Source organism: Mytilus californianus, unplaced genomic scaffold (genome assembly GCF_021869535.1).
Source record: "Mytilus californianus isolate M0D057914Y unplaced genomic scaffold, xbMytCali1.0.p SCAF_12, whole genome shotgun sequence".
Lineage (NCBI taxonomy): Eukaryota > Metazoa > Mollusca > Bivalvia > Mytilida > Mytilidae > Mytilus > Mytilus californianus.
In genome coordinates this window covers 21,037,964-21,065,168 of record NW_026262604.1, presented here as the reverse complement: position 1 = coordinate 21,065,168, position 27,205 = coordinate 21,037,964, and the positions used below count along the sequence as shown (strand labels likewise).

Sequence of the window (27,205 nt, the reverse complement as noted above, 5' to 3'; positions counted from 1 at the left end):
GTGTCCACTATTTGTGGGAATGTAAAAAATACCAAATAAAATGTTTTTGTTTTGTACTTTAAAGTATAACCAGATGGCTTCAAGCTCGTCAATTTCTAAATCAGGGCGACGTCGTACATTCAAATTATTTTTAACATACACTACCACTCCCCCTCCCAGTTTTTGAGGGTCCCTGTCGCGACGGAAAGGACTATGAAAGTTTAACAAGTTTATTAAATCGTCAGTATGACTACTATTTAACCAATAATCAGTAAATGCTCATATATCGAATTTTTCATATTCAGCTGTAATTAGATCTATCTTAGGAGCTAAACCCTGGATGTTTAAATGTAGGAAAGATAACGATTTCGAGAACAAATCGTAAAAATCATCCCTTCGTAAATTTTACGGACGCCATCACGAGTTGGTTGACCGTTATGGAATAACCGTTTCACAGATGATATCGGATATGTTCCTTATGTCGTAACTACAATACCCTTCCCTTTTCACGAATGTGACTAACCGAATTAGACTATTTACCGAATTTGTAATAACATAAGCAACACGACGGGTGCCACATGTGGATCAGGATCTGCTTACCCTTCCGGAGCACCTGAGATCACCCCCAGTTTTTGGTGGGGTTCGTGTTTCATAGTCTTTAGTTTTCTATGTTGTGTCATCTGTACTATTATTTGTCTGTTTGTCTTTTTATTTTTGGCCATGGCGTTGTCAGTTTGTTTTCGATCTATAAGTTTGACTGTCCCTCTGGTATCTTTCGTCCATCTTTTACTTGTGAATCTTATTTCTTTTATATACAAATATGAAGATGTGATATGTTTGCCAATGAGACAACCTACCATCATATACCAAACATTGTAGAAGGTCAGAAATAATAGGGCACTTCCTTTAATAATGAGAAAAACCCAGATCGCAATGTCCCAAATGAAAAATATAAACCAATTAAAGCGAGGAAATTAACGACTTATCTAAAAAAACAAAAATTGAAAAACATGTATAGTGCAATGATGTGTGGTGTAATTATATAGGTTTTATGGTGTATGGATAATGGTGTGTGGTGTATAGTGTGGTTGTATTAGGTGTTTGGTGTATGGTGTACTTGTATACGTGGAACGGTGAATTGGGTAATTGTATACGGTATTAAATGGTTTATAAATTAATAGTATAATGTGTATAGTATATGGTGTAAAGTGTACGGTGTAATTGTATAAATTGTAGTGTATATGGAGAATAATGTATGATGTATTGTGTACGGTGTAATTTTATAAAGTGTATGGTATATGGAGAATGGTGTTAACTGTAAAACATTGATAAATCACATATTATGGTTTATTCATTCTTTATTGTTATAATTGACCCAATAAGAAATGTCGTAATTGAATAAACGAAATATAAGCTCAACATAATCGTTGTGAGATTCTAATTGGTTCTTTGGTTACTAAAACAATGATTCATCGACCATATGTTCTTTTACACGATGTACCACAGGAAGGGTTGAAACAACAAAGATGACCTGAAAAATTACAATATACAAATAAGGTAGGCCCCGAAGTACATGTAATATTGAATTTGGATGCCCTGTTTTTTAAAGATTCAAATACAAGGATGTGCATTGCAATTATTTACAATTTTTTGAATAGGCAAGAAATAATTCACATGCAACGTTTATCGCGCAAAACGATTCAAATATATGTTTCTTTTGTCTTGTCTTTTCAAACTTAATTTACTTAAAACATTGTATACATTTTATTATATAACATATGTCAGTTGCGTGAACTAAACAGTTTTTCTTAATTTAAGATAGATATAACTCTATATGAGGATGTATTTTTCAAGCTGATTAATTATCAAAGGTAAAAGAATTAAAATTTAATACGCCAGATGGCGTCTCGTCTACATAAGACTCATCAGTGACGCTCAGATCAAAATAGTTATAGAGTCATACAAGTGCGAAACGTTGAAGACTAAACCAATTAAAGTTTACCCATCTTAACTGACGCAAAAAAACTTTCCGGACAAAATACTCCTTCCAAATAGTTTTACAAAGAAAAAAGGAACTAAAGTTTAGAGAAAAAAGATTAATACATGAACATTCGTAGCTTTTTGGGTCAATCCATTTTTTGTTGTTCATTAACAAGTTTATGGATGTTATGGATTCTTAGTACAATTTACTAACCTCGATTGCACTCTTTGTCTGAGTTGCACAGTTGCTGATATTGAATGCACACCGGACAACCAGGACCCGGTTGGCTGTTGGAACACGCTGGACATCCAGTACGATCACCCTGTTTATAATTAAAAAAAAATAACATGATTTAGGAATGATGCCCTTTGTACTTCATTTTAAAATATTGTACTGCATTTGTTTGCCCCAACTATTGTAATTGTATTTATATGGCATGTTTCTCTGTTAAATTGTACAGTACTTGCAACCTTATGCGTTACTGTTTTAGCGATCAATCAGCGGTCATCGATCAGTCTTCGATCAGTCAAGTTCGCGTCAAACTCACGTCACCAATCCGCCAGACTTATAGTAGAAGTAATTGACTGATCGGACGAATCGGACGGATAGGACTGATGGGTTGAACTCTACTACGTCACATGATAAACTAAAACCAATTACGGAATCTTTGTTTCGTTCAGTTTAATTAAATTGGCGACATGTAAAATACGAAACGTTCAAGTACAACTGATCAACATTTTTTTCATTAATTATTTAGCAAAGTTTAATGAATTTAAACGAAAAAAAATATACATATAACACCTAAATTTAAATATTATCATTAAAGAATGGTCATTTTCGTTTTTATTTAGGTTATATATTTTAAAACCCGGAGAGTTCTAAAACGGTGTTTATGTCGCGATTTTGATTTTATAACTTTCCGAAAATACTCTGGGAAATAAAATGAAATGATCAATTATTGAAAATTTAAGTGTATTATTCTCAAAATATTTTAAAGTTTTGTATCCTTATAGTCTTGAAATTGTTTAAAAAAAATTATCTCAATCGCTGCCATTAAAATAACAAATTACAAATAAAATTGCTGCGTTTTCTTTTAAAAATAAGAAATTTTGGTAATTTTAATCAATGCGAACAACATTATAGTATATTTTTTCTGATATTCTTTTACCTTAATAAAAAAAATAACCAATTGTTAACTATAAAAATTACAAAATCCAATGGCGGTCAATAGTTTCCATTCAAATAAAGAAATTATTGCATTTTATTCAACAAAAACAAAAGATTATGCATATTTATCCTTCGATCATTTATTCACATTTTATTCAAAATTAGTTATCAAAAGGCATTATAACGACTGATTGCAATTGACGTTGCATTATTTCAAATATGAGAAGAAATATTTGCATTTTAGACAACGCGTACAAAAATTTAGTATATTTTCCCTAAAATTCAGCATATTTTATGAAAAACAAATTATCCTGGTGTACAAAAAGTACTGAAATATTATGGCGGCTTATTATTTGTATTAGATTGAAACAATAGCTGCATTCCACAAACACAAAAAGTTTAAGTATTCTAATTCTGACTATATCTAAATTCTAAAAAATGACTTAACTTGGGGCCTTTAAAATGACTAATTACAAATAAATTGCATCACTTTATTCTGCACTTATGTGATTCATTAAGCTAAAATTTAAATAAAAGAATATAAAGTAATACATATGATGTGTGAAAAGTAATTTGTATTTTTTTTATTTGCTATTGCAACCAAGTTTATTACAAATGAACGAATAAAAATGTCTTCGTAGAGGTCCGCGTTCATATATATATATATATATAAAACGTCTGAATAATAGTCAACGATTTTTCCCACGAGGGCGCTGGATCGTTACGAGTAACGATACATGTACACAATAAATAAATTATATAAACGCCTAAAAAGTGTACACAACAACACCAATAACAAAAAAAGGAACTATAAATGTAATTATTTATAAATATTTCGGATAACAGATATCCTTCATCAGTAAATATGATTGTGATGTTGAATGAATCATATATCAGTCTACTTAGACTAAACTATAACAATCTTGAAATTTATACAATAAAAAAGTCAAACCGAACATCAGGTAAGACGCTTGCACAATTCTAAATATGTGTTAAACACGACATAGGTTATATGACTAATTACAACAGAGAGTTCAAATATATGCTTTAAATAAAAATAATAATGTGCGATATGAACTAGCACAATTCTAAAGCTTTAATGGTGACGACATTTATGATGTTACAAGAACGATTGCGTCAATAAGAATTCCAAATAAACAGCACTGAACGATCTAAATTTGTAAATATTTCAAATTTGACAACGGTAGAGTAGTTACAACAGAGTCTGCGTATTTAAACATCGCAAACAAACGGCCGTTAAAATATGATAATAAAGGTTAACCAGTTGAACGTGGCTTGGTACTTTTACATCCCTCAAAAAATTAAGCAATTTAAATTGGTATATTCAACAGATTTTAGAGATGAGTAAGGTAAAGAAATAGAAACAGAGACTGTAGTAATAAGCAATATAACCCAAATGTGAAGCACTGCATGGAGTAGAACTACATCTTTTCATTTATCCCATTTGGTGCCAAAGTTGTTAATTTTCTTATCCAAAATCTTTCCCGAGTGAGTCTATCCTCCCTAGACCAAGCAGAGTTGTGGTCAATGATTGTAATGGTCAGTCGATTGAGATCTGTCTTAGTGTGGCCAGGGGATCTCAAATGTCGACTGAGAGGGAGGTCTGGCTTGCATTGGTAGTCGCTACGATGACCGTTCATTCGTTTGTGAAACGGCTGTTCTGACTCGCCAACATACTGTTTACCACATTTACACTGTAGGAGATACACAACATTTGTAGTCTTGCAATTAACATTGCAAAATATGGTGTATTCTGTACCAGTGGAGTGACTGTTAAAAGTCTGGGTAACCAGTATTTGTTTGCAAGTCAGACATCGTTTGTTTCCGCAACCCTTGCAAGAGCCCACAGACGAAGAGCCTGCTTGAGAGGATAGATCAGCTCTCACCAGCAAGTCTTTAAGGCTTTTGGGCCTACGGAAAGCCAGTACAGGTGGCTCGGGAAAGATTTTGGATAGTTTAGGATGTTTTTCGATTTCTTTCCAATTTTCGCGGATTAGGTGAGATAAGTTGTCAAATTTTGGATGGTAAGTCAACACAAAAGGCACCCTCCTGTTGACCTTTTTGACTTTATATTGTAAAAGTTCATCTCGGCTGATGTTGTTAGCACGAGAAAAACCTTTATCAATGTCTTTTCTTTTGTAGCCCCGATGTTTTAGGTGACCGCGAAGTTCTTGTAGTCGTTTTTTTGCAATATCGTTGGTGGAGCAAATCCTTTTTATTCGTATGGCCTGGCTGTAGGGAATGCTCTTGGTGCAATGTTTAGGGTGACAACTCAATGGAGATAGATATTGATGTTTGTCTGTGGGCTTGCAATACAGATCTGTAAATATGTTTCCATCCCTCACTTGCGTTGTTTTATATATATAAGTACGTCTGAACCAGTGTACAACAGATTTCCCCATTGGATCACCAACAGTAATGGTGATACATGGCTGTGTACATTCTTTACATACAACTTGTCTAAACATCAGTTAGATCTGTAAATTTTCTTATATTAGATATCAAAGAGAAAAACAAATCGACTTTTTTTCAAATTGAACGATTATTGTAAACACCAGGCTCCTACAAGCCTGAATCCCTCACCTGTAAAGAATTGAAATAATAAACGAAAAAAAAAAGGTTCGTAATTCAGGACAGTTACTTCTTTAAGGGGACATTCAGTGTTTTCTGTCATATTGGCATTCTTATTGATCTTATATACTGAATATTTTTAAAATTAAAATTTTCTAATCATTTATTTCATTTTTCAAAATTAATAGCAACTACCCAAAAAATTATAAAAACGAATCGATTTAAGGACAATAACTGCTATAAGGAAATGTTTTTTGTTATGCTTATTGGTTTCCGGAGAAACTAATCAGTGACAATACTTTAATAATCTTTGTTGTTTCACATGGAAATGTTGTTGGTTGTTAGTGTCACAGGGAAAATATTCAGGGAAAATAGATGAAAATGTATTCTTCACAAGGTAATATGTTTTCGATTGTTTGTTTCCTGTGGAACCTAAATAACGACAACAGTAGTATACCACTGTTCAAAAGTCATAAATTGATTGAGAGAAAACAAATCCGCATTACAAACTAAAACCGAGGGACTATAAGAAACACATCATCTAAATATTGATGAATTAATTTTTTTTTCCAAGGGACTTTTTGTGTGTTTTGTTTAATGGAATAACTTATTATGATAAGATAAGATAAGATAAGATAAGATATTTTTATTTCCAATTATGGGCCCCAAAGGGCATAAACATTACAACATCAATAATTTTTCATAAAACAATACAAACAATGAGATAAAAAAGAAGTTTAACGAGAACTATTTAAGTTCTTAAAGTATACGTAGATAAAGACTCTATAGTATGTATTGTTTTAATACTAATGCATTTTATTGCAAGTGTGGTTGATATAGATAACAAACAAGCAGCCCAAAAAGAAAAAAGAAAAATAGATATCCATATATGTATAGTACACAAAAAGTTGGATCAATTAAACATATAATAATTAGCCAAAAAGAAAGTAGAAATTAAGCATGTCCATGACTCATCCTGTGTCAGCAGTAAATCGGAAAGTATTATGGTTTCCTAAAGGCAGCTGACACCAGGAGGCGATACCTTATGGGCCATAGGCATGTAAAATGTGTGTAAATGTCTCTTTCCTACCTGTATCAAAAGCAAACAAGGAAGCATCATAGGTAACTTGAATGCAGTTGATACCAGGGGACGATGCCTCAAGGATATAAGAGAACATTTGAATAAATAATATTTTCCAACAATTATTTTTTTTTTAATCGGTTAGTATGTTTGTGATATTCAGATGAATATAATTTTCTATGTCAAATTAAATGTATATACACGCATAGATTTCCTTTAACTAATCTTCACTAAGGAAGATGTTTGTATATAAAATTACATATTATTTTAAGTAACTCAACATTTTCTACACTAAATAACCAGATAATTTTGCTTTGACTGCTCATATGATTAAAATAAGAATTATAATTTGCAATACTAGCTAACATACAATTTCTATCATCCTCAAATTTGTTACAATCAAATAGAAAATGAGCCTCATCTTCGACAGTATTGGAAGAACATTTATTACATATTCTGTTAATTCGGGGAATACCCTGATATCTACCTAATTCTATTTGTGATCTATGAGAAGATACACGTAATTTAGTAAAACTTCTTCTAAGTTCAAAATTCTTGATCAATGTTAGATATTTTTCAAAACCAAAATTTGTTTTATATAAAAGGTAGGTTTTCAGTTTACTGTCTGAAAATTTATCTATTTGTTTTTTCCAACAGCTAATAAACAATATTGATAGCTTGGTTTGTATATATTTCTTAAATTGTATAAGGATTCACAAAATGGAGCATTTATGGCATTTGTATAGTAAATACCAAGTATTTAAAATAAAACATTTATTGAACCATACCATGATGTTATATTCATGTGATGTAGTGTCTTTGATTGGGTATATGCCTCTTTTAATAGAGGAAAATTATTACCTAAATTCTCTAATCTATACCAGTACAATAACATTCCTTTTATAATATCAAAATATATTGGAAATCTTCCAAGTTCAGATAACACGGCAGCATTTGTTGTTTTCTTGTGTACCCCAAGTATAAATTTACAAAATTTTATATGAAGTTTCTCACAGGGTAAACCTGAATATAATTTTTCAAAAGATATATCTTCCTTCTTACATTTAGAGGAAAGAGAATTAAACATCCCCCATATTTCACTACCATATAATAAAATAGGTTTTACAGTGTGGTCAAAAACATGAATACTTGTTTTTACATCAGGATTAAGTGATAACAGATCTTTCCTTAATTTGAAATAAGCTTTCAAGGATTTTTTGTATAGTTCATTTTGAGCATAACTGAATGAACCAGATGAGCTTAAATATAAACCTAGGTATTTGTATTTTGAAACACATTCCAGATTTATATTCTGAAATGTAAATATCTGTTTTACATGTCTGCCTGCCTTGTTGAAAATCAGAACCTTTGTCTAATTAGTATTCACATTGAGACACCAATCTTTGCAAAACTTATCAAGCATTCCCAGCTTTTCTCGTAGTCCTTCAGCTGATGTAGATAATAAAACAATATCATCCGCATACATTAAACAATGTAGATCTTTGTCATTGACATTAACTGGGTCTCTAGTATTTGACAAATATCTGGGCAAATCATTTATGAATATCTTGAATAAATCAGGACTGAGGTTGTCACCTTGTTTGACTCCAATATCTAATGGGAAAAAATCACTTACTTGATTTTGAATTTTGACACATGATTTGCTAATTTCATACATACTTTTAATAATGTTATAAAAATAAGACCCAACCCCAATATCTAGTAGTTTAATCTTGATCCCTGTATGTATAACAGTATCAAAAGCCTTCTGAAAATCAACAAAACAGGCAAACAGTCTACCTTCTTTTGAATTACAGTATTTGTTAATAAGACAGTTTAAAATAAACATATGATCTGCAGTTCTGGCTTTCCTTGTGAATCCAATTTGACTATCATGTATAATATTATGTTCCTGAAGAAATTTGTCCAGTCTTAGACTTAATATTCTATTAAAAAGCTTTCCAATTGCACTTGTTATTGTTATTCCTCTGTAATTGTTTGGGTCACTTGTATCGTTGATTTTAAAAATTGGTGTAATATAACCTTCAGCCCAAGATGTTGGGTATATACCTGAAGACAGACAATATTAAACATCTGTTGAAAACTTTTTAAAAGGACAGTCTGTTCATTCTTTATCATATTATTACTAATGTTATCCAAGCCTGATGATTTATTGCATTTTAAGAGTGAAATGGCTTTGGATATTTCAGACTCAGTTGTAACGGAGTCCAACTCGTTGAAACATTTTGAGTTTTCTAACTGTTTCAGTTTTTCACATAGCTCTGTATATCTACTTTGAAATTCACCTTTCAGTTGATACAACTTTTGGAAATGTGATATCAAAGTTGATGGTTGTACTCCACATTTTTTTTGTGTTTCGTTTTTTTCCTGTAGTTCATTAATTAAGTTCCAATACAGTTTTGGATTCTCTTCGTGCAAGGAGTCCAGCTGACTAATCAATGATTGTTTGTATTGTTTGTATTTATATTTCCTTAGTTTGGAGTATTCACGATTCAGTTTATAAAAGTGATTTTTGATAATTGGATCATATGGAAATCTTGAATAAATTTTTCCATAATTACGCAAGTTAGTTTGACCTTGTTGTAAACTTGCGTCAAACCACTTTTTGTTTTTTTGTTTCTTTGTGTGTTTTTGTAAAGGTCGTTTAAGTGATAGATTTGCTGCTGATAAAAAGATGTTTGAAAGTTTTGATGATGCTTCATCTACTGATGTCTGAGTAAATTGAATTGTGCTGTTGTTGAATTCTAGTATGTAGTTTTGTAGTGTATCTGAAGAAAGTGTTTCTTGAAATTTTAACAGTCAGTCCAGATATAATAAGGTGTCATATTTTTCAACTGGATTGGAATATCATTTTTTCCAGGAACACAATATTTTGCAGATAATTCCCACTCAAGTTTACAATGACAATCAGATAATGTGGGAATAAATCTGGATACTTTAAAACACAGTACATTTTCAAGAATTTCTTCCGACACAGCAACATAATCAACCACACTTGCGCCATTGGGGGTATAGCAAGTAAAATTACCAAATGTATCACCAAGAACTCTGCCATTTAAAATTCTTATTTGTTTACTAATGCAAAAATCCAAAACTTCTTTGCCTCTTTGATCAATTTTTTGGTCTCGACTTTTTCTTGTCATAATGTTTTTGTCAGTTGGGTATGTATCAAAAATTGGAGTAAATTTTGAATCATCGTTTACTATAAAGTCATTTTCAGAGCCTATTCTGGCATTAAAATCTCCACATAACAAAATTTCACCCATTTTCTTATACTGAAAGATATCTTTTTCTATGCATTCAAAAATATCAGAAGAGAGTTCTTGGGTATATTTGGACGTAACAGGGGGGTTGTACAGTACACAAATAAATAGGTCACTTTTAAATCCAAAAAAAGGATTTTTCTAATTTAATCCATTGATAATCTGGATTACTGTTAATCAATATTTTGACATGAGGTTTAACATGACTTTTCTGTAGAATTGCTATACCCCCAAAATGACGGTTATTATTTGATAATTTTCTACATATTGGATGATAATGGAATTTACCAATATTGTGTATTTGGGAATTATATCCCACATGAGTTACGACTAAAAAAACAATGTCGTAATTCTCTACATGTTTCAGAAAAAGGGGATCCTCTGCTTTATTCATGCCCTTTGAAAATAAGCCACCTATATTCCAATAACCAAATTTTACAGATGATTGGTTTGATTTTGGCATTTTGGTTGATACAATTAAATCTGGTATAAATAATAGAATAGATTTTCTATCTATAAAAAAAATAATAAAAATTATAAAAATAATAAATAATTATGAGTAATAGATGAACATATATTGTTTTTGGTGGGGTTCGTGTTGCTTAGTCTTTAGTTTTCTATGTTGTGTCATCTGTACTATTATTTGTCTGTTTGTCTTTTTATTTTTGGCCATGGCGTTGTCAGTTTGTTTTCGATCTATGAGTTTGACTGTCCCTCTGGTATCTTTCGTCCCTCTTTTGTTTCTTAAGTAATCGTTTTTGTTTTCTGTCTCAAAGGGAAATTAATAGTAGAACATGTATCACTTCCCCTGGAATCAGACAACAAAAACATTGCCTTTGGAAACAATACATATTAATATGTTACTCCTGACTAGTTTCTCCCAGAAAACAAGCTACAATACAAACATTTCCCCGAGAAACAATACATTTTCATAAATTACCACTGACTAGTTTCCCTTTGAAACTAACAACTAGAAAATAATTTTATCAAAAAACTATTTATTTTCATTTTTCATCAATGAATAAATTCCCTAGAGAAAAAAAAACCCCGCAACAATACATTTTAAATTGTTATCCAAATATAAGATAGGACAGATACTGACATTTACCAACATGATTAAGAATTACTTATGAAAATCAAGCAACTGGTTTAGTACTTTCATTTGAGTGGATACTTACAAACAATATTATATCATGTGATGTCTTGGTTCAAGAATTATGATTGTTTTAGTCTTAGTTTAGCCGTTAGTTTTCTCGTTTGAATTGTTTAACATTTGTCATTTCGGGGCCTTTTCTAGCTGACTATGCGGTATGTGCTTTGCTCATTGTTGAAGGTCGTACGGTAACCTATAGTTGTTAATTTCTGTGTCATTTGGTCTCTTGTGAAGAGTTGTCTAATTGACATTTATACCACATCTTCTTTTATATATTTAGCATAACTGACAGCTTTAAACAATAGAGCATCTGTGTTTAAAAGTTTTTGTAAGGGTTATTTGAAAATTATCCAGGAAAAATATAGAATAAACATAATCTAAGGGAAAACAATAAAATGTGATTGAAAAAAAATTGAATGTATAAAAATTCAAATTTTGATTTAGCACTGCTACTGAAATTTAGCTGTTTGTATGGGAAAAGTTCATCATTTCAGAGGGATACCTAAAAACGAATATTATAACGAACTGGAAAATGGTAATTGACACTTTTGAAAAAATATTCACAAATAAACTACGTCTTTTTTGTTAGCAAAATATATAATTTTTAAAGGGAAAGTGCTTTGTGTGGGAAACAATAGAAATGCGACTTTCCTCCATACTCAATGTAAGAAAATGCATAGATTTCTGAACATGATTTAATATTAGATATAGAAATCATCTAAGCATTGAAAGTTAAATTTCAGAGATTTGCACGAAAAATCAGTGATACAGGAATATCTCATATAGAATTCCTTTTTTGCGCAAAAAAATATATTTTTAACGTAAACGAATGATTTCCAGAAATAGATAATATACATATTCAACTGGTATTCATGAAAAGTTTCCCAGGGAAAAAGAAAGTAAGATGGTAATATTTGCGCGTAAGTATTTCCGATATTTTGCACCGTAAATCTTATAGTTTCCCAGGGAATTATTTTTTATATGGTTTCCCTTGGAAATAAATTAACGACAACTTTAGAAAAGTTAGCTGCAATATTCTTCTTGTTTTCATCCTTTACTAGAACAACACGTTAGAGTAAATGTCATATACTAGTATGTATCAATAATGCATAAATGTAGATTTGAATATGAAATATGAGAAAATATCCCCTTTTTTAAAATATTTAACGATAATGGTAAACAAGAAGCTTTTAAATAGCCAAATCGCTCACCTCATCTAAAATAAATTGAAATAATGGGCAATTATTTCTATAAGGGGACAACCATTGGGTTCTGTCATTGGTATTCTTATTGATCTTATATATTGATCATTTTTGCAATTAAAAGTTTCGAACTATCTAGTTTTTATCAAGATTAAAAGGAAATACTTATAAATTAGTAGCATAAATCGTCTTTTAAGGGCAATAACTGCTATAAGGAGTCATTTGACAATAACGCTTATTCGTATGTGTTTGCTCATCTTGTACAGCTGATAATTTTTGCTGTCAACAGCTTATACATATATATCATAGTTTTCAAGATAATTGGCAAAATTTCCAAATTTAGTGAAAACTGATTATTTAAGGGCAATAATTCCTACAAGAAGTCAACCGATAGTTACAGTTATTGATCATGGTTGTTGGTCTTGTATAATTGTATAATTGATCGATTTTGCTGTTCACAGTTTTTACCTATCTGTTACTGGTTTAAAACTGGATGTTACATCCTGAATTTTTCGGAAATATCTAATAAAAGTCTTATAATTCAGATACGATTCATGGTAACTCATTAAACCTTTTGTTGCATTTTTTCTTAAAAAATATTAATGTCACTCCCCAGTAGGATAATTTAATATATTTTTTTTATTATTGGTACTTACGTTGATTTTGTGTTGAAAAATTAAAGCATAACTAATTATGAATTGCTATAAACTTATGAAAAATGTATTGTCCTACTATCCCGTTGATATTATGATTATATATTATGGCGTTGCACACTATCATGTTTTTCTCAGACTGTTTAAAGCGTCTTTACATCATATCCGTTTGATGTTTACCGATTGATTCTCTAGTCTGGATTAACATGAATTATTTATTCGTTTGTTTTGGTCACGTGGTAATGGCTTTGAAATAGCTTTCAGTAACGGGGAAAACTCTGAGGTCGCCATACTTGATATCCTTAGTCTTAATGTTAGTTTTTTTATTGTGCTCCGTGCCAAGCGGATGAGTCGTGCCATCATCAACTGATTTTTACAGTTTGTTCTTATGTTGTAGTGTTACATCACTGTTCGAGGTTAAAGGGGGATGGCGGGGGGAGAGGGGTGGTGGTGGTTGTGCACTCACAAACATAATTAACACTCAAGATTCTATATGTGCCTCTCCCAAATCAAGAGTCTGCAATTCAGTGGTTGTCGTTGGTTTGCTCGTTATTCGTTTATTGTTTTGTCGTTAATCATGTCGTTGACAATTCCCAGTTTTTTAGAGTTAGTGCTATTAATAGCCGACTATACGGTGTTTGCTCATTTGATGTACGATGACATATTGGTGATTTAATCCACGTGACTCTGTTTGATAGCTTTTGAAGCTCAGTCCTTCCCGAGCACCTGAGATCAGCCCCAGTTTTTGGTGGGGTTCGTGTTGCCCACTCCTTAGTTTTTTATGTTGTGTTCAGTGTACTAATTTCGACTTATGAGTTTGAATATCCCTTTGGTATCCTTCACCTCTCTTTGTCATATATTACAGATTTACAAAAACGTTATGCGTTAATTAAGACAATATAATGATGTATTGAGCATACACATGCTAACTTTAAATAACAATATGCTAGGTCGAATCTATGTTTTTTTTGCGCGCAACTAACTGCAAGAGTTGAAGTTGCGAAACCGGCGTTATGATGATATTCTTATAACACTTACGTTTTTCTTGAAACTAAATGTGCATGTTAACGTTTTGTTGACATGTAGTGATATGAACTGGAGAATGCTCAGTCATGAAGTAGGACGGATACCGTAAAAAAGTATAAAGTGATAATCGAGGAATATTTACTAAACAATTTGATCCATGGAAGTACTTTAAGCAAAACTTTTATTTTGAATCTAATTTTTATGTTTTATGTTTATTCAATTAAGAGATGGGTACAAAGTCTTTTGCTCTTTTCTTTCTTATGCTTGAAAAAAAGATTTATTCTCATAGCATTATTTTTTAAGGTCAGCCTTGTTGCTTCAAACCTTCATGTGGTACATGATTATGATGATAATGATGATCATATAAACAACTCATTGCATGTGGTCTCGTGCGTTTAGCTCATTATTCCCCTTGTTTCGCAAAAATTGGTAAAAAGTCAACGTGCTAGCTACAATATTCTATTTTTTTGGTTATCGATAAAAGGCAAATTCCCATATTATGTGCATATGCACCTGACTCTTTTACGACCCTTCTAAGAAGTAAGTTTTCTCCCAAAAAATACGTTAGAACGGCTTACTGTGGCACTAAAATGTGATATAATGTTGGAAAATGGAAAAAATCCGTCTTTCAAGGGTAATAACACATTTAACTGTTCAATCTCTCTCTCTCTCTCTCTCTCTCTCTCTCTCTCTCTCTCTCTCTCTCTCTCTCCTTATCTTACTTAAAAAATTAAGGTAAAAAAAGGTGAAAAAAGCAAACAAATGCAAACATTTGTTAAGATTTTTTTTCTTCAAGTGTGTAAATTGTTTTAAGATAAACTTTATTATTTACATTATCCTACATGGTGACCCCTTTAAAAGTAGCTCAACTCAAACATTAGACAAAATAAGTAGAGTTGAAGGTAAACAACATGTAAAGCTATATGTACATGAAGACCCAGTGTATGTGTATCATGCTTTTTGCGTGCGCTAGGGCTACTTTATATATTTCCCGTTAATAGCTTTACATGCGTTTGGTGTCTCAAAATGGATAAAGATCATGAAAGTATATTATTAATGCATAAAAGGAAGAAAGTGATGTAGAAATCAGTGATTGTGTTGTTTCAAACTTTGGATTAAAATCAAATGTGTATTCAGATATATCAGATTTTAGTGCGGACAACGAAGAGGATAAAGTTATAGCAGGAAATAATGGCAACTTATATACATACATATTTTAAAATGTAATCCTCTACTATTACTTCCTTATTCCTTCTGAGGTTGTATTTCTCATTAGGTGAATGAAAAAAAACATATGAGGCTTGAAAGTTGAAGACAGATTCACGTTGAAGAAAAAGATTCAACCATATCAAGTGCACTGCAGTCGATTTTGTTTCAAATATAACATTATAAAATATAGGAATGAGCACAATGGAAGAGATAACAAGCGTGCAATCAATTTAAATTCTCTTGTTGTTTATCGGAATTTTCCCATCTTGTATTTTTTTAAAGAATTTTACAAGAGTTATGATCCAAATGTTAGAACTGTTATTTATAAAAATGAATTAATATAGTTATTATATCTAAAGCCATCGCCCTAAAATGTCCGGAGATCAATAAATCGATCAGACTTATATTCACCTACTATACATGAAAAAAATAAAAACAATTTTCCCGTATGACAGTATAACGAAGGCCCTCTCTTTTCTTCCTCGTTCACCAAAAATTATGTATTCTCGGCGGTTGTCTTGCAAGAGACGGTTTTGTTTATCCAAACCGTACAACCTGGATATCCCCCTTTTTCTGTTTTTTTTTTTTTTTTTGCAAGGTTCGTGTCGCTCTTTTTTTTCCGTTTATATGCGTATTGATGTCCCTTGTGGTTTTTTTTATGTTTCCAAAATATAATTTTGTCTCTCGATTTTCCTTTGCAAATAACGCTTTCTTTTTTTTTTCTTTCAAAACAAAGCAATGTAAGTCTACATTCAATCAATTTTACCTCTGAGATCTGAAATCACAAAGTAAAGTGACTAAACTGTTTGGAATATACATAGGAAAGAAACAAATGTAATTCGTATTTTGATGTTATATAATAGTAAAGATACTTTTATTACTGTAACCCCCTTTTTCAATCAATTCAATGCAGGAAAGGGTTTTATATTCAAGTTTACAAAACACAATTACAAACTGTCTAAAACTTATTTAACAAACATATGATTAAATATAGCACCTACGTTTATTTAGTTTCAAGAGAGTACATCGGTTTAAAAAAAACGATCACTACGAACAAAGTGCGAATCGGACACTTGATTGATTCGTTTAACAGTTAAAGCTGCGGTAATGTGGTCTTCTATTTTGCTTCACATATTCATCGTCGTTGATAAGCGAAGCTTTGCATTATATTACTTCTAAATCAACGCCAACACCTGAAAATTATGAAAACTATTGTATTCCCCTAGTTCATGAAGCAAGTTCTCGATATGCACTTTGTACACAGAGTAAGGTTTAGGTCATTAATCAAATTCTTGATTAGTTATTTTGTCCAAGGAACAATGTGTGGCTTGCACATCAACACTTGGTGAAACATTTACTTCAGATGAACAATCAAACTGATTGTGATAATAAAATTATTTTACTTGTGGTCCTTGTATTGCGGCATGATCTATCAAGCGTTAGAAGCATTAATTTATTTTACTTTTTCATTTTAATTGTAGCTGAAAATTATGTTTGGAAGAATGAGAGCAACACCAGAGGTCAATTTTTACAACGAGCATTATCAACTTAACTGGTGTTAAAGGAAACAACCCAAAATTGCTGTGAAATAAGTATTGGCAGTGTTAAAATCTATTTGAAAGTGTTTTTTTCTTCAAGAAACCGTCTTGATGAATGACAAAATTATTGTATTGGAAGGTGACTTTAATAAAATGTTTTTGTGTAATGGCCATTTGTTCTTTCGTTGTATTTTTTCAAATATGAATTTACAAATTGTGTGAATTAAATGATTTTTTTCAGTACTTGAACGATCATTAACAATGGCAAGCCGTTCTCGTCAAAACTATATTTAAACCATGTTTCCGATAAAATTACACACTGAGAATTAAAAAAATCACACTGAGATTTCAGAACCTAAAATAACACACTGAGAAATCGAAATTACACACTGAGATTTTACAATTACACACTGAGATTTAAAAAAATGAAAAACACACACTGAGAATCTTAAATTACACACTGAGATTTTAAAAAGACACACTGAGATGAAATAAATTGAAAAACACACACTGAGAATTGTTAAATACACAATGAGATTTCAAAAATACACACTGAGATTAATATGCAAATTACTAATGAATATTCATGAGATTAATATCTTGGTCTCCCGAACTCTTGTGATTATAATGAAATGCGGTTCCTACAACCAACATTCGTAATAAATTTCAAGACTTAACAACTTTTTTTGCTAACTCATATTCATAAGTTTGTTGCCTATAATTCAGATTATTTCTTACAGTATGTTGAGATTTTTTGCTTAAAACTGTTTAAGCATGGTCCCTTATCAAAAGTCTTTTGCATTGTTTGTATTTTTGCAGATATTTCCAATGTTTTCTTATGATTTTAATAAAGTTTTTCACCATTTGGTTATATTTTGTAATGAGAGTAAGTGGGTATTTTTCTTGTTCTATTGATCTTTAATAACGTAGTTTTTCTATACGTTGTATTTTTAATGTTTTTTATTAAACATTTAGCGCCAAATTGTAGGACTAACGAGTTCTGTCCCCTAGTTGTTTAAACTTGTAATAGATTCAGATTTAGTATGCTAATTAGATATGTGCGCATAGAAAGTGCGCACAAATATCAGTGTGTAATTTTAAATTCTCAGTGTGTTATTTCAAATTATCAGTGTGTGTTTTTCAGTTTATTTCATCTCAGTGTGTCTTTTTGAAATCTCATTGTGTAATTTTAAATTCTCAGTGTGTAATTTTAAATTCTCAGTGTGTAATTTTCAATTCTCAGTGTGGGTTTTTCATTTTTTGTAATCTCGGTGGGTTTTTATGAAATCTCAGTGTGTAATTTTTATTTCTCAGTGTGTGTTTTTAGGTTTTTTAATCTCAGAGTGTTTTTTTTAATTCTCAGTGTGTAAATTTTTCGAAAAATGGTTTAAACATAGTTTTGACGAGAACGGCTTGCCATAATTTACCTGTAAGAATCAATTATGCTACCTTCAGCTGTCCAATATTTTTAAGAAAGAGGAGGGTTATTCTTAAAAATATTGGACAGTTAAAGGTAACATATTATGTTTTTTATAGGTAAATGATAGTCCAATCACTGTAATAAAGAACCGGTACAACAATAGAATGACGTCACAACAATGTTTTAACTAAAGCGAAAGTGTATGATGTATGATGTAATTGTAAAAGGTATATGGTGTCTAGTGCAATGATGTATGGTGTAATTATATTAAACGTATGATATAAGTGAGAAGTTAACACCATTCACTAACTGCAAAGTATAAATGAAATACATATTCTGGTTAATTCATTCTTTATTTCTATGATTGACCCAATTAGTTAAGTCATAATCGAAAGAATGAAATATAAGCTCATCATAACCGTTGTAAGATTTTTCGTGGGTTCTTTGGTTACCAATAAAGAATGATTTATCGACCATATTTTCTTTTACATGATGTACCACAGGAAGGGTTGAAACAACAAAGATGACCTGAAAAAGTACAATATACAAATAAGACAAGCACAGAAGTAATAATAATTTGGATGCCGTGTTTTCTCAAGATTTTATTATCAGGATGTGCAGTGCAATTATTTGAGAATTTTGGTTATTGTTTCTCCAATGAGGACTGTCTCGCGGCAAATGACATTGTTATATTTGATATCAACATAGGTTTCATCCTGAAAATTCATGAAAAATTTTCCATGCGACGTTAATCGAACAAAACTAATCAAATGTATGTTTATTGCGTGAACTAAACAGTTTTTCTTAAGGTTTAATTTAAGGCAGATATATCGCTATATGACGACACATATTCTTTTAAAGCTAATTGATACGCTACACAAATGATTAAAGTCTCTGGTCTGATGTTAAAAGTCACGATAACATACCACACTTCTTTTAACCAACATGATAAATAACGTAATATTGTACCAACAGAATGACCAGTCAAGACCATTTGTTCTTACGACACACCCTCCTATGAGTATGCTTTTAAATAGCAACAAGTTATCTACTTGTTTCAGATGATGAAAAAACAAGTTCAAGAAAATGGGCTAGACATTGAAAACATATCAATTCCATATGTTGTTCACACAACTAGCAATACTTTTGACGTTGAATATAATAATTTTAAGTTTCATAATAGGAAAGTCTACTAAGTAAAAGGACAAATGTCCTTGAGCTCAAGATCAAGGTTATCAATATCAGTCAAGTTTATGGTAGGCCAACTATGGACAATGTACATCAAACAAAACTTTTAAAGTTTGTCATGGATTTTTGTACAATTCACTGACCTCGATTACACTCTTTGTCTGAGTTGCACAGCTGCTGATATTGTATGCACGCGGGACAACCTGCACTCGATTGGCTGTTGAAACACGTTGGACATCCAGTACGATCACCCTATTTAGAATTTTAAAAAAGCATGATTAAGGAATGATGCCATATTCATTATCTATATTAATATAACGGAACTTCAGTTCGAACATTCTCAATCAAAGTGTGTTATTATTTGGCATTGCACAAGGTCATGTTTTTTTCTGGCTGTTAATGGCGTCTTTACCTTAAATCCATTAAATGTTGGATGTGTACTGATCGATATTTAATTCTTAGACATATTTTGTTATTATTTGTTATTGGCTTGAAACTAGCTGTCAGAGACCGCGAGTATTCTCAGATATGTCTTGTGTGGATGTATCAATACCCGGCTAAGTTCGGCTAGTGTTTTTGTTACTTGTTTTTCAGCTTTGTATCGATCTGACGAGTTAAGCCGTTTTCAACTGATTTTTATAGTTAGTTCATATTTTATAGTTGTTTCATTTCTGTTCGAGGTTAGGGCGAGTGTTGGTTGCACGGAAACATGTAAAACTGCCATATCATGTATGTGCCTGCCAAAAGACAAGAGACTGTATTTCAATAGTTGTCATATTTGTTTTTCGTTCATCGTTTTGTTTTACTTTAGGTTGTTGGTTTTCTCAATTGAATTAATTCATATTTTTCATGTCGGGACCTTTTATAACCGACTTTAAAGCTTTAACAATATGGGTTTTTCTCATTGTTGAAGGCCGTACGGTTGCCATCAATTGCTTATATCCACTTCATTTGAACATTTGTGTCATTGGCAATCATACCACATCTCCTTATTTTTCATATAGACCTCTTTTACAGTTATGTATAGGCCTACTATGGTTTTGAAAAATTTTAAAGATTATGTTTCTTTCTGTTCCTGCACACTCGATTCCTAACGTACGTGCTAATTGTTGTTTATTCAATAACACTCGTGTGTGTGTGTGTGTGTGTGTGTGTGTGTGTGTGTGTGTGTGTGTGTGTGTGTGTGTGTGTGTGTGTGTGTGTGTGTGTGTGTGTGTGTGTGTGTGTGTGTGTGTGTGTGTGTGTGTGTGTGTGTGTGTGTGTGTGTGTGTGTGTGTGTGTGTGTGAAATATGTACACTAGATAATTTCAAAACTCTTTAACATTTTATACAGTGTTTGTTGTTCAACAACAGTCTAACACTATAAAGACTGTAACTTTACCTTATAAAAAGGTAACATACCTTTATAGGATTAGTGCATGCTCGTCCTCCACATGGTGTTCCACAACATTTTTTATTTCCTTAAATGAAAATATAAGATAACTTAAATACGTGTGCTACCAAATGTTCTAAAAAAGATACGTATACCAAATGCCAAGGAGGACAGACAATATAAAGACAACATAAATGCAGTGCATTAACCAAGGGCAAGCTAGACCTTCACAATATATATTGCCAAAGACTATCATAGGCAGCACAAACGACCATAAACATTACTTGTCTTTCAATGAATTTGGTCTAAACATAAAACAGCGTTCTATGTATTGATCAAGATCCTTGTCAAACGATTTCCAGAAACATTTCATCTTTGATGTGTATGCAGACCTCAAAATGTCATTTAAAAAGCCATTAAAAATCTCGTTGTTATTTAGTATTAAAATCAATGAATAACCTAACATTCATCATTTTTTTTTTAAACATTGAAAGATCAGGAAGATTTCACTGTCATTTAAGGTGTCCCCGGTAGTCTTGTGTCCTTCTCGACATCTGTAAAACTTTGTTTAGTATACTCACTGTTTAGCCATTAAAACTATTTCAGTGATTACATAACATAAACCATAGTGTAATTGAAATTAAAGTTAATACAACTATATGATTAATTCTAAGCTAACAAAAGTCAACAATGAGTAAAAAACAACTGAACTCTTTCCCTCAAATGTAAACTGATTTTGTTATTTGCCGCATTGTCTCAATTAAGACGAAAACTATTTTTCTGTCATATAGATCAATCATGTCCACAATCAATCTGTTGTTGTTTTGTCCTGGTTTATACCAGAATTTGTGCTACCAAAATGAAATTGCATTTGTGACCTAATAATAACCTGAAATAGACTACTACAATATTTTATGTTTTTGAATGAAATTATATCATGTTTGTAATTATTTTTGTTTCCTTTTGTTGGGTGATGGTGCTTGAAAGAGAGGTGCTTTTTAGCTCGGATTATCCTGAAATATGGTGATATGTATACCTACTTCCTGTACAATCTGAGTCTACGTCACAGTCATATCTCACATTTACAAGAATACAAAAGTTTGAATCCCCGCCTTTAGGATTTGGTGGACAAACCCCATGTCTGGATTTTGGTAGCTGAAACAATTAAATTAGATATACATCCACCATGAAAATACAGATCATGAAAAAAGGCAATTGATAGAATTGTTGTTCCGGATATTTAGAGAACACTATGTGATAAAGCAAATATCTTAATATGGCGGATTTCATTATTACAAATAAAGCACAATCAAACTTAAGGTACATTTCTACTTACTTCTTAGATCATACAAATATTTTGTCTTTATTTTAGTAAGCAATCTTACACATGAAGCCATTCCGTCTTAAGGTTTGCAGATTGAAGCAAAGAACTAGACTGATTTCATACTGCTATTTTACAATCCTGGATGACGGTGTACAGTTAATCTACCTAAACAAATCCGTGGCTATACATTTGAGACCCATTTTTTGGCGGAAATGCCCGATGAGAACCACCCACATGCGGCTTGAAAAGATTGAAATCCAACCACAAATCTACTTTCAAAGCCTGGTGACAGTAAACGAACTCATAGGATCACTGTGACACTTCCATTCACAATTTATTTGACCATAAAACTGATTTAAAGAAAATTTGGAGAAGCAAAATCATAAGTCGATTTCGAATCCAATCGAAGAATTTTAAATATTTTAAAGAAGTTCCGCCCTTTCAATACCTAACTTAATTTTTTTCTACCTTTATTGTTATAGAAATAGAATAATAATCTGCTCAAAACTCATCAAAGCGACTAAGCTTCTCATTTAGACCGGGTAAATGTGCTTTTCGTTTACTTCAGAGTCATCAATGGCGTTCAACTTCAATAGCTATTAGCCAATACCAGTCACGGAGTGAGAGGTAATTGAAAACCAAACATTCCCCGTCATGCAAATTTTACTAAGGCCACAACTGTCTTATTGGTAGAGCAATCCTATTGGTTACCATGCATTAAACAATCATTTAATCGTACAATTAACAACCGATTTTCAACAAAACAACTGATTTATAGACTTTTAAAAGAGATTGATGATAAATTGGACTCAATTCGTTTGCATTATGTTAACTCACATTCGGTTGTACTGGTTCTGCACATCCTATTCCACAAAAAACAACACAGCATATTTTACCTGAAACAATATCATTAATACAATTGATTCAAAGACGATTATAGCAATGGAATTCTTCATCACAACTTAAAAAGGAGACGCTAGGACTAAGCATGATAAAACAGATATCGTCCTGGTCATCGTAAAAAATTTGCTGCCAAATATAAATACAGTGTAACCTGCCTAATCCGACACCTGAATATTCTAACATCCTGCTTTAGCCGACACATTTTCATCGTCCGAAAATATGCCTATCCTTGTAGATAAACCTGAGTATTCCGACAGTTGTCTAATCTGACATTTTTTTCTGGTCCCCCATTGTGTCGGATAACACAGGTTATACTGTATGAATGATTACATGATATGAACGTACTACTTCTTCTTTTTTTCTATGCACTGAAACGAAGCATGCTTTTCTGTTTCCCCAATCTAGCGACACATAATGATTGAGTTGAAACAACAGCATGAATTAACTCACAAATGATTGAGTTGAATCAACAGCATGAATTAACTCACAAATAATTGATTTGAATCAATAGCATGAATTAACTCACAAATGATTGAGTTGAATCAACAGCATGAATTAACTCACAAATGATTGAGTTGAATCAACAGTATGAATTAACTCACAAATGATTGAGTTGAATCACCAGCATGAATTAACTCACAAATGATAACCTTAAAACCACACTGAAATCGGTTTAAATGTCCTGAAAATGACGATCATGGACGGTTTCAATCAGATTTTTAATCGACTACATAATCCTCAAATGGTCGTTGTTCTGCATTTAGATCTTAGTAGCTAACTTATATTTAATACCTGAATTAACTAACCTTGGGTACATTCCATATCATGACTACATTGGTGCACGTGACAGGCTTCCTTTTGTACCTTTTTTTGAGTAGAAGGACACTCTGGTCGAGGCTTCTACAATATCATTTTTTTAAAAGTTTAGAAAATTCAAAAAGAAAAATGTCAATTGGTTGATTTGAATTGAAGTAAAATCACAAAAAAACTGAACTCCGAGGAAAATTCAAAAAGGAAAGTCCCTCATCAAATGGTAAAAATCAAAAGCTCAAACACATCAAACGATGGGATAACAACGGTCATATTCCTGACTTGGTACAGGCATTTTCCTATGTAGTAAATGGTGGATTTAACCTAGTTTATATCTAGCTAAACCTCTCACTTGTATGACAGTCGCATCAAATTTGAATTATTAATATTGTTGTAGATTGATTAACTTCATAGATATTTGTTGTTTTTTTATATCGACAAAGTCTGCATACTAGCAACGAGACCATTTGTAAATTGTTGATTATTTCAAATTGTAGTTCATCTGTATCGACAAAATACACAAAAAATATGTATTCAACGAATAATAAAGAATTCACATTTATGCTGTTTTAAGTTTTATGATACTCAGAATATTAGAAAGTCTACTTTACCTACTAGTCGTTTTACTTTCATTTTAAGAATCAATACATTCAAAACGTGCATGTTTAAATATTTGATACAACAGAAACGATACACAAGTTTGAACTCTAATTCATCATAGAATATAATAAATAGGAAACACTGTTAAATTATCCAATGAAAAGCCTTTATTTAAAAAACAAATGCATATGATTAAAAGAATCTGACCAAATTGGAAAGTTATAAAATAATGAGTTATTGAACACAGTGGTCACATTTATTTTGCGGAAAATAATGACGAAAGTCGGCACTTAACTTCGAAGATGAGAATGAACTATTCAGATATCTGCAAAGGCATTCAAAAGGGCTGAATATCCACAACACTTTGTGTGAAATAGCAGGGATTTTTCATCTCATTTTCCCCATTCCTCTTTACCACATTATTCTCTATTCTTTCGATTATAGTTCAACACCCCCACTATTGTCTATTTTTGTTAATTTTTTTCGCTATTCTTTTTTTTCGCTCTTTATTTTGCCCTTGTTACCCATACTTCTTAACTCTTATAAAAATGTAACAGCTATTTAATGACATGAAAATATAACCTAAATATAAAAACTAAAACTTATTAAATCCAATTTGTTTAAAGCTACTTGCTGTTGCGGGTTCTTTACACTGTCTAGATCCACATCGATCTGGACAGCATTTCTTAGTACCTGTTGGAAAATTACAATTGTATTAAATTGATTTATTGTTGGTGTTATAAGCGCCAATTTGGGTTATTTCGTGGTGGCAAGTTTTTATTGGTGGAGGAAGCCGGACTGTCCGGAGAAAACCACCGACCATCGTCAATTGTATTGAAACTGAACGGCAAATTGTATTGAACATTCAGTAATTTTCAAATATTCTATTTTTACTAAAATATAATAAAAAAAAATACATCTATTTCTATAGTAAGGTCCAGTTAAACCGGTCATCACTATTTTTGGATTGTCATTCATCAACCATATGCAAAATTAATTTTGTTTAGATCCGTGGTTGCTCTTAAGTCCTTTGCCCTTTGCCCTTTGCAACATGTACACAATTCAAGGAAAAATAAGCAGACATAATACACATTTCAATTTTTATATATATTTTTTTAAAAATATAATAATGACTTATTCTGCATATACACCTCTTAGGTAACAGAATTTAAACAATTTACAAATTAAAAAAAGTCGATAAGGAAAACACAAATCTAGGTAACAAACAAAGCCTCGCATAAACTCGTGAATGGGAGTATTTCCTGCTATGCTTCACCCATCCCCCCCCCCCCCCCCCCCCCCCCGCCATGGAAATTGGTCCTGATTCTAAAGGTCACCTATGGATATAAAACACTATCACTAAAGTTTCGCATCAAAAGACTTTCCTGGTATCTTATAGATATCTTATCTTAAACCACGAAAACATATCGCTAATGAATAGTGATACTGACACATCCTATCGTATCAGGCAACTAATTTGTGAAGGTGACTATAAAACGAATGCAGTGTTCATTTCACTTTTTTAAAAGTGAAGAATTTGTAAGATATATCGTAAGGGTTTTTTTTTTTTGTTTTGCTATTTTCTTGATCATGGTCCTCGTTTAAAAGCCGCAGTCGGTTGTAGATCATAAGTCTAACTAAAACTTATCTTGTTAGCAATAACACTGAATTTGTTTTAATGTATTTGAAATTTGAATTACTTTTATTACCTCACAAATTGTAAACACGCTGTTTATTTTTCTTCATTATACATCATTTGCATTTTCATTTCTGTTTTGTAAAAAAAAACAAGGCACATACCTGAGCAGTCTGCATCATTACCTCCACAATTAGAAACATCGCGTGCTATCATACAATAACTCGCTGGTTTGTCGGTAAAAGTGGGACATATTCCATATTTGCGCTTTGATATCTGAAATTATAATTGAAAAAGGGATATCTATATCTATATATTACTTTGAACAGTACTTATCAGTTGGAATTTAGTAGCGCTTTGTCAACTCATCAATGTTCGGAATTCCACTTAAACTCTAAACTTAATCGCTTTTGTTTTGTAGAATTGTTTATTGATCAATATTTGTTAACATTATTAGAGTTTTCCTTCAAGTAATTACAATCAATAATACAAAACAAACAATTGATGTCCCATTTGATAAAAAGAGTCCCTTATTATATGATAAAGTTGATTCAAATTGGTTGACAATTATGGGAAGAAAAAGGAAGAAGACAATCGGTGTTCCTGAATATCAATTGGTATGTTCACGTTTCTAAGACAGCAAAAGAAACACATACCCTATATTTTTGTATTTGTATTTTTTATAATTAGCTAGATATCTAGTCACAAATATCTATTACAAAGTATACCAATCAACATGCTCCTAGAGATATTGTTTTGAACAATGACTGATAGGGAGCATTACAGCAATAGTAAGTATATAATATATATTGAAAAATTGTCCACGCTGTACCACAAAGAACTAGAACAGCAAAAGTTTTAGTGATTTCACGAGTTTGTTCTGTATCGTAAACATGAGAAAGATAATTTGGTTCCTAAGTATAGGCTTCGTTTTTAAACATTACAAAGACTCCCACGTCACTTTTAAAACGAGACATGTTTACTTTCAGTAAGACACATCGGAAACAACGCCAACATTTTTTTCACTTTCATGTCTACCAGTATTTATTTGAACATCGGAAAACTATGTTGCCTCTATTTAAGGAAA

General features: G+C 31.7%; 1 protein-coding gene and 1 long non-coding RNA gene across 2 annotated transcripts in view; both read right to left on the bottom strand.

The window, feature by feature from the left end:
- The window catches only part of LOC127721538 (WAP four-disulfide core domain protein 3-like), a 59,076-nt gene extending 32,688 nt beyond the window's left edge, over positions 1 to 26,388 (bottom strand). Inside the window, exon 1 of the mRNA XM_052228300.1 lies at positions 26,283 to 26,388. Coding sequence (XP_052084260.1) covers positions 26,283 to 26,334 — 52 coding nt within the window. The 5' untranslated portion in view covers positions 26,335 to 26,388. The remainder of the gene's footprint in view (positions 1 to 26,282) is intronic.
- Positions 18,636 to 20,945, bottom strand: LOC127721539 (uncharacterized). The gene is made up of 3 exons (XR_007991297.1): positions 20,875 to 20,945; positions 19,617 to 19,725; positions 18,636 to 18,813 (listed from the first exon to the last, which is right to left on the bottom strand). It is a non-coding gene; the product is annotated as an uncharacterized LOC127721539 (long non-coding RNA).
- Positions 26,389 to 27,205: the final 817 nt, after the last annotated feature.